General features: G+C 42.7%; 1 protein-coding gene across 1 annotated transcript in view; it reads right to left on the reverse strand.

Annotated features, from left to right (window-relative positions):
- The window catches only part of VPS4B (vacuolar protein sorting 4 homolog B), a 32,843-nt gene extending 25,247 nt beyond the window's left edge, over positions 1–7,596 (reverse strand). The window contains exon 1 of the mRNA XM_079109387.1: positions 7,352–7,596. Coding sequence (XP_078965513.1) covers positions 7,352–7,378 — 27 coding nt within the window. The 5' untranslated portion in view covers positions 7,379–7,596. The remainder of the gene's footprint in view (positions 1–7,351) is intronic.
- Positions 7,597–8,898: the final 1,302 nt, after the last annotated feature.

An 8,898-nucleotide genomic window follows, 5' to 3' on the forward strand; every position in this document is an offset into this window, starting at 1 on the left:
CTAAACATGCAACTACCAAAAATGAAAAAAGGGCTCCTGGACATTTATCCCAGAGAAACTGAGATTAATGTCCACAAAAAAAAAAAAAAAAAAAAAAAAAAAAAAAAAACCTGTACATGAACGTTCCAGATGTTCTTCAATGTTTGTATTCATGGTTAAACAAACCATGGCAGATCAGTATCACACAGTACTATTAGGACTACTGTTACCTGGATGAATCTTGGGAGTATCATACTGACTAAATCCCAAAAGGTTGCATGTTAACAATTCCACTTATAGAAATCTCTCAAAAATCACAAAATTAGAGATTGGGAACAGGTTAATTTGGTAAGGTGTTATGGTTTAGATATGTGGTGTCCCTCTAAGTTCCTGTGCTAATGCAGGAATGTTCAGAGGGGAGATGACTACATTATGAGAACTGCAACCTCACTGGTCCATTCTAGTCTGAATGGGGCATAGCCAGAGCAGCGGCTGGGTCACTGGGGGCATGCCCTGCTCCCCGTCTGCCTCCCTCTGCTTCCTGGCTGTCATGAATGGAGCAGTGCTTCTTCACCACACCCTTCCTCCATGATCTGCCTCAGCCTGGGCCCAGACCAATGGACTAGATTGACCATGGCCAAACCTCTGGAACCATGAGCCAACATAAACTTTTCCTTCTCTAAGTTGCTCTTGTTGGCTATTCTGATCACAGAAAAAGCTGACTAACATCAGAGAACAGATGGTGGGTGGCAGAGAGACAGATGATTGTGGTCATAGAAGGGCAACATGATGGATCCTTACACATGGAACTTTTCTCTATCTCAACTGTGGTGGATACATAAACCTACCCTGTAACAAAAGTACACACAAATACTTACAGGTACTAGTCCAAGTGAGAAAATATGAGTGAGAATTATAGAATGTCTCAATGTCAATACCCTGGTAGCTTATATACTGTACTAGTTTGACAAGATGTAATAGGGTAAAAGGTACGCTGGATCTCTGTATCGCATGTGAATCTACAATTATCTCAAATTTTTTCATTAAAAACTATCTTTAACTTTAAAAAAATACACAAACATGAATAACAATGATTTATTAAAATGTTATAATTAGGTTAATTTAGGTAGTGAAACTGTATGCAACAGAAATAAGAGCCAACAAAAAAGAAAATGACCACCCAAACAATTCCCAAAGCAATCATGTATAAAGAATAATATTACATTTTGAGCTTGCCATGCAAGCACAAGGCCCTGGGTTCAATCCTCAGCACTGAAAAAAAAAAAAAAAAAAAAATTACATTTTCAAGCAGCTGCTCATGGATGGGATATAGAGGAGATTAAGTGACAACGGGAGAACAGGCCTCCTAATGAAGGAGCATACTCCTTTTGTCCAGAAGTGAGGGAAGAAAAATGGTGTTGTTTTAGAATTGACAAAATGTAATAGCTGAATGTTTCACAGCCCAAACAGCTTAATTGCAAAGGTAAATTTTCAAGTTTTGTAAGCTAGATAGGATGTAAGAAGTGAAGCTTGGCATGGGGTCAAGTGGTGCTTTGGAGAGACTGGTCATGTAAAACTGCATCCCAAAGGCTCTGTGGTAAAGCCACAGTGCAGAAATAATTCTTTCTTATTCTGACTATAATTTTCTTATTTTGAAATGCCACACCACTCAATTCCTCAGTCAGCCCTTATTGTGGTGCCACAGTCAGGTACCACACTGATAGCTGTTAAAGCAAAACTCTCTTTCCTTCTTCCTTTTCTTTCTTCTCCTTTTTTTTTTAATTTTAATTTTAATTTAATTTAATTTTATTTTTTGAGACAGTCTTGCTGTGTTGCCCAGGCTGGTCTTGGGCTTGTGCACCCACATGATCCTCCAGTCTCGGCCTCCTGAGAAACTGTGATCATAGGAATCAGTCATCACAACCAGCTTAAAGTGAAACCCATGTGGCTGGTATTTAAGCATCTGGTTTCAAACACTGTACAATTACTTAGTTTAAGCTATCCTTTCTCCAATGATGAAAATGGTTGTTATCTGTCTGATATGGAAGCCACCAGCCACATATGGCTGAGCCCTTGAAATGTGGCTAGTGTGACTGAAGAATGAATTTTTATTTAAATAGCCACACATTGCTATGGTACTGGACAGCATATGCTAAAACTTTAAGAATCTTTCCCCTGATAAATGCCGCATTTTACTCTCGGTTTTGTAGGCATTCTGTATTTAAAATGAAATTCACCATTTCATCGGTATGATTATGGAGAGCTAACTATTCTTTCAGAGTATAATCCTTACCATCACTGTTGCTATAACCCTAGTTCAATTCACAATCACATCCGTCAAAACTACCACCTAGCCCAGAAGGCAGGCAGCCTGCTCTCACCCTTGTCATCCCAAAGTACACGCCGCAACTTCTGATGGCTTCCTACCATAAACAATACAATCCAAATGCTAGGGCATCGACTGCAGGCCTCACAGGACCGTGGCCCAGATATGTTTGAATCTTACCTGAAACCCTCTAGAATTCCCCTTTACTCAGGCAGCTTTAGCACTGTAGACCTCTCCTAGAACACTCCAGTCCTAGTTCGGCCAGCAAATTCTCAGGGCCCTCCCTAATCTGCGAGTCAGAGGCTGTACTCCACCCCTGCACTCTCTTATCCCACCATCACTGTATTTACCTATATAGTCATTCCCGGCCATCTCCTCTACTAATTAAGCTCTGTGAAGACGGGGCTTCACTTGGAGCTTCTGAGCCTCAGAACAGTGCTGTCAGAAGGTAGGTACTCAAATTGCTGAATGAGTGAAAAAAACTTTCCCACTGCTCTCTCAAAAATCTTCTTCCCTTTGGTTTTTCTGTCTTTGTCATCTCTAGTAATTTCTCTACACTGGATATTTCTGTAAGCACACAAATCCTCCTCCTACAAAAAGCCTCCATCAAAACACACCCTTCAGCTTAGTTCTCTCTCTCTACTACCTTTCAGAGCCCAAATCACATGGGGTTAGCCCCTAGTCTCTTCCCCTCATCACATCAAAAAAACTGCTCATATCAAGGCTACCATGTCAGACCCAAAGACCAGCTTTGCCTTCGTCCTCATCTGACTATACTTTACAAAGTCCTTCATTTCCTTCTTGACTGTCCTGTGACCCCAGCCCAATTTTCCTGATTTTCTCCTACTTCTCCAGTAGCTTCTGTCTGTTGATCCTCCTTCTTGCATGTGATGAAATATGTCTTAGTGTTTGGGATGGGACTCGCCTCTCTGTTTACTCCCTCTCTATGTAATATGTTTCAATGATTTAACACTGATAATCTTAGGCTGCTGACTCCAAAGTTTATTCCATCCTTGTAAAACAGAGTTTTTTGCATTGCTCCTATGTTTAAAATTCATCCAGATGTTTGCCTGTAAGCATATGTGGGTTTTGCTTCTGTGATTTTTTTTTTTTTTTTTTTTTGGCTTGGCTCTCCCCCTGGAATGTAAGCTCCATAAGGGTAGGAGTAATTTATGCCTGTTGTCTTTGCTTTTGAATGAGTCTGGCACAGAGGGATGGCAAAAAACAGTGACTTCATTACCCCATAGTCAGTCAGGTTCCAGTCAATCAATAGGGAGGATCAAGATTGGGAAGATCTGGGACTGTCCTTTTCAGATTAGGAGACTATGGTGTGTCCACCCTAGAAAACCCTGGGAAATGGTAAATTCTACGATTACATGTCTCAGGAGAAAAAATGTCCCATTCCTTGTCTGCCAATACTAATGCTTTCTCTGTGCTCCGGAATGCATCCCTGCCCTCGACTCTGACATTTACTCCATCAGTGATAAGCCATTCTACTATTCTCCCCATCCTTTTATTGTTAGGTCCCTCCTCTGCAGAAAAATGTTTAAATCTTATCTCAGACTAATATCTACAGAATTCAAATACAACAACTCTCTCCAGTTTCTAGGTTTTCTTCACTGACCCTCTCAGCGTCTCTTCACCTCTACAGCAAAATGTCAAATACTCAAGGTTCTCCTGGGTTTCTTGGTCTCCTGTTCCTTTCATAGCAATGCTTTCTGCCTGCTGATTCCCAAGGCTCATGTTTATCTAAGTTCTCTGCAGCACTGAACACCAGAACAAACATCTGTTGGTGTCTCCTGACTGACCATCACACCCCTCTCCCCTGTCTGGAGTCTTCCAGGCTCCCTTTGCTCTCTCCTTAAACCTCAACAACCCAGAGTTTCTGCCTTGGTCCTTGTTTTCTTCTGATTCTGTAAACTTTCTAAGATGGGATTCCCTATGTCCACGACCTCTGCTACCATCTTTATGCTAATAACTCCCAGATCCTTATTTCCAGGCCAGACCACTTACCCCAGTGCTACTCATGGGTATCCAAATGCTCACTGGGCATTTTTCTTGGATAGTCCCCAAAAGCACTTCAAATTCTACAAGTTCAGAACTAAATTTATTTTGCATTTCCCCAAATGCCTCTTTTTGTATTCCCAGAACCAACTCCGACCCTTTCAAGATATCTAATCCAGAAATCTGGGAGAAATCCTATACTCCTCCTCCTTCCTCACTTTTTCTATAGATTTAAGACTATTTTCCTCCTTCAATTTTCTCTAATCAAGCCTTTCTTCTTTATTTTAATAGGTACAACAATAATCTGGTCATTTAGTATCTCCCATCACACAGGACTCTGCCCTCTAACTGATCTCCTTGCACCAGGTTTGCTACCAGTCAAGTTTCCCCCACCCCTATATACACACAATAATTTGATTCTAAATGAAAAGTATGAGCATGCCACTCCTTGGTTTGAACCGTTCTGTGACTCCCCATTATAGCAGAATGAGGACCAACCATTTTGTGTGTGGCACACAAGGCTCCTCATGATATGGCCTAACTCAGGCTTGTGCTCCTACTTGTACACCAAATTCCCACCATACCTAACTACTGGCACAACTTGATGGACTCTGATGGCACGCCTCTCCATGCAGCACGTACTCACCCGTCTCTCATGATACTTCAGCCTGAGAACTTGTCCTCCTGCTGAAAAGCCTTTCCAACAGCCCTGAGATGGTTCAGCCTACATTTCTTATAGATTTCCACTGCCTCCTGCACATTTTCCCAAAGATAGCACTATATCCTAAGTCAATTGATAGGTGTTTTCTCATAAACCATGTGAGGTCACCAATGATAAATAAATGTTTTATAATTTCCAGGACTTGGCATAAAGCATGGCAGAGTAGACATAATAAATATTTAGGAACTCTGTCAACTTTGAGTTTTATTTCATATTATATTATTTGCAGTTTCCTCTAACCTCTGCAAATTTTATTACATTACTGGACTGAAACAGAGTTGGTTTTATCTGCTTGGGAAAGCATTCAAGAAGGCAGAATTTTGTAGTGAAAAAAACCAGACTTTTAAGTAGACAAATCTGGATTCAAAAAGAATCTTAACACTAATTAACTAGTTACTTAGCCAACACTAGATAATTAATTAACCATCAATAAGCTTAGGTTTCCAATACTGTGAAACTGGAATAATAGTCACTTGGAAAAGATGTTTTGAGGATTATATGAGATCACATCAAACACACAGGAGACAATTATAGTTGGAAATTTCTGTGATCACACTGCTCCTCTGTGAAGCATTTCTCATTTGTCCTCAGAAGTAAGATAACTCCTTGCTACCCACCTATATTAACCCATGATTCTATTATATTTCATAATTTTGACTGTTAGTTGTCTGTATTTCCTGTAGTATCTGGCTACAGAGATTTTTGTCTTGTTCAGTAGGAAAGTTCTTCATTATATGACTATTCTGCATCCAAATTTCCTAGGTTAGAAGGTTGAAAAGGCTAAATGAGAAAACACATCTGAACCAACACCTAATAAAACTATAACTCGACATCCTTCCTGTTTATCGTTAGTCACGGTATCTTCAGTAAATGTCAATCTCTAACTGATTTTCTCAATGGAGAAAATCCAACAACCAACTCAAATATGATATATTCTGGGTATAAAACAAAACTACTTCTTGTAGAAAAAAGATATCATAAGTAAATGGTGAATATTACGTTGCAGAATACCCAAATCCCACACAAAAATCTCTTCAAGAATGAAAAGCTGATGGAACCAAACTACTTAACTGATGAACTAACAAGGATAATGACAAGATGGGTAATTAAAAAGAAAACATCTTTAATACTCAAAGAAACAATACCTTTACCAACTGACAAATGTTTATTCAAAATGCATTTACCAAAGCTCCTCTCCAAATGGAGCTTAAGAAAAATCTTAAGATTAAATGAAGATAGTTGTATCTCAGTTTAATACAATCTTGGTGGAAAACATTCACACGCATTTTTTTCTTTATTCCAAGAAATAAGTTATTGTTCCAATTACAACATTTTGTGAAAAATATAAAATAACTTTTAAGGCAGATTTTCAAGAAAAAAGCTGTAGACCAGTCTTTCCCCACATTTTTTAAAAAATGAGTCTACTTGGAGGGATCTTTGCTCAGGACCAATAATTCTGGGTTAAGGAGTCTTTTCCGTTATCCTTGGTATTTGTACCAGGCACTCAATATTGATAACCTGCTCGACAAACTACTAAGCACAAGACAGGTATTCAATATAGCTATTTCATGCTACTCTTTTGTCCCAAACTGACCTTCTAGGCTGGGAATCCAGGAGGTTAAGCACAGATCCACTGAAGATGAGAGTCACTGTTACAGAAAATTTTTTCTCAATTCTATTTTCAAAGCACTAAAGACTGAATCTACAATCTTGGGAGTCCATCATTTATGTACAAAACACTGTGCTCATTACCTTGGGTGTGGGGAAGTGGAGCCACAAAAGTTTAAAAATACTTCCTGATCTTATATACTGCCATTTGGGAGGGTGCACATAAAAACATATATTCAATGAATTCACAAAGACTATATGCAAGCTGGCTCTAACCTCAGATTCCAGGGCTGTTCTCATTTTTCTGTTCACCAAAAGCAAACAAACTCAAAAGGAAGGGATTTGCTTTATCAGCTTGAGAAAGTAAAAGAGAACCATAACTACGCAATTTTGAAGAGGTCCAAGTAGTGCTCTGCAAAAATTACGCTTTTCCTTTCTTCCTGGCAGTGACTGGAGAGACCTGCCCAGCTTGGTTCGAGGCTGTTTTGTGTCTCGTCTTTTTAACCTCCAACCAAGTCAGCAGTCTCCCAAAGCCCCAGGCCGGGGACCCCAGCGTAGCAGAGCGCACACGGTCCCACCTGCGGCTCCCTGGCGCTCCGCCCCGCCGGCCAGGGGCGCGGCCGCTTCCTCCCTCCTCCCCGCCCCCACCCCCCGCTCGCGCCGCCCCTCTGCTCGGACTCGGGGGGAAGTCGGGGGGACAGGAGAAGCAATACCTGCAAGTTCGACCCAGTAGATGCCATGGCGGAGAGCCAAGGCGGTTCTCTGATGAGAAATGAGGGGCGAAGAGCGCCAAGAGCGGCGATGTCGGATCGCGCCCCGTTTTACAGCCGCAAACCTCGGAAGGCTGGAGGCCCTCGGACCCCGAACAGCTGCCTTCGAAACAAGCAAAACAACACCGCGCTCCGCCAGCCGCCGGATCCTCCCCACGCTACTTCCTCAATCCTGAGCCCCCTCCGGGCTCTGGGGCCGCCTCCGACCTGAGCACATCCGCTTTCGTCATCAGCACGCGCTCTCTCTAGTCACACGGTGTGCGCCTCACTGCAGCCCCGGCTCTCGCGAGATGCGGAGAGAGCCTTGAAGCCCGGCCGGGTCTGGCGGAAGTCAGGCGCGGCGCAGGCGCACCGCGACTCAGGCCTGCGGCCTGGGAGGCGTCCGCGAGAGCCGAAGGAGTGCAGGCGCGGGATGGGACTAAATTTTGTTTACCCATCTTCTTAAACTTTGCAATGAGCTTTTGACTCTGGTTCCTTGTCCGTGTACCTCCTCGGTGACTTCTGTGCGAAAAAAGGCATCTCCTCTCCAAGACCTCCGGGGACTTTGGCCGGAGTGTGTTCCTCATTCCCTCCGTTTCCTGGTCTGTGAAATGGGGCTCGCTTGGTCCCCTTCTCCGGGCGGTGAGGGATGCCGAGGTGATGGGCAGCGGAGAGCGCAGTCCACTTGACACGGTTCAGCAGTGTCGCTGGAGGAGGCCGTGGGGTAATTAGTATAAATGCGGTATTTTGACCGCTGCCCTCAGGCTTGCAGTGTGGTGGGAAGCCGGCTCCGAACCTGTCCTGCAGAATGAGTAGATCAGCGAACCAGTTGTATTTACGAGGAAAGTAATGGCGTGAGAGGTTCAGGCCGTGTGTGAGCTCACCTTAATCAGAGGTTAATGGCCGAACCGCAATAGAACCGTTTCTCAGCCTTTGCATTACACACATCCCGCTTTTCTGTTTATGGTTAGGTTTCTCAAAGGAAAGCAAAACAGTTGTGAATCACTCCGTCATTTTATTTCCCACTCATTCCTTAATTTTTTGGTAATCATCTGGCGTCTCCTAATAAATCCTCGCCTCCCCTTCTTAATTGGTGTGGTCACCAATTCTTGAAGTCTTCCTTTTATAGCTTCTTTATATTCCTTCTCTATGTCCCTGTTTCCCTGCCTTACTACCAAGTACAGAATTTCCTCACATCGCATAGCTTACCTCAATTTAGTCTGCTCTTATCCTCTTCCTGTGCTGCATCTGGCAATAGACTAGAAATGGCTTCAAATCTAGTTTTCTAGGCCTTCCGTATGGTCTACCCAGCATTTAATACTGCCTTCCAGAGATCTGGGGGTTGTTGTGTGAGTTTTGCGGAACTGGAGATTTAACCCAGGGACCTTCTACCTCTGAGCCACACCTTCAGTCCTCTTAATTTCCATTTTGAGATGGTCTCACTAAGTTGCCCAGTCTGGCATTGAATTTAAGGACTCTTTCCTCAGCCTCTAGAGTCACTGGGATTACAG

The sequence above is a fragment of the Sciurus vulgaris genome, assembly GCF_902686455.1.
Source record: "Sciurus vulgaris genome assembly, chromosome: 13".
In the NCBI taxonomy this organism is placed as follows: Eukaryota; Metazoa; Chordata; class Mammalia; order Rodentia; family Sciuridae; genus Sciurus; species Sciurus vulgaris.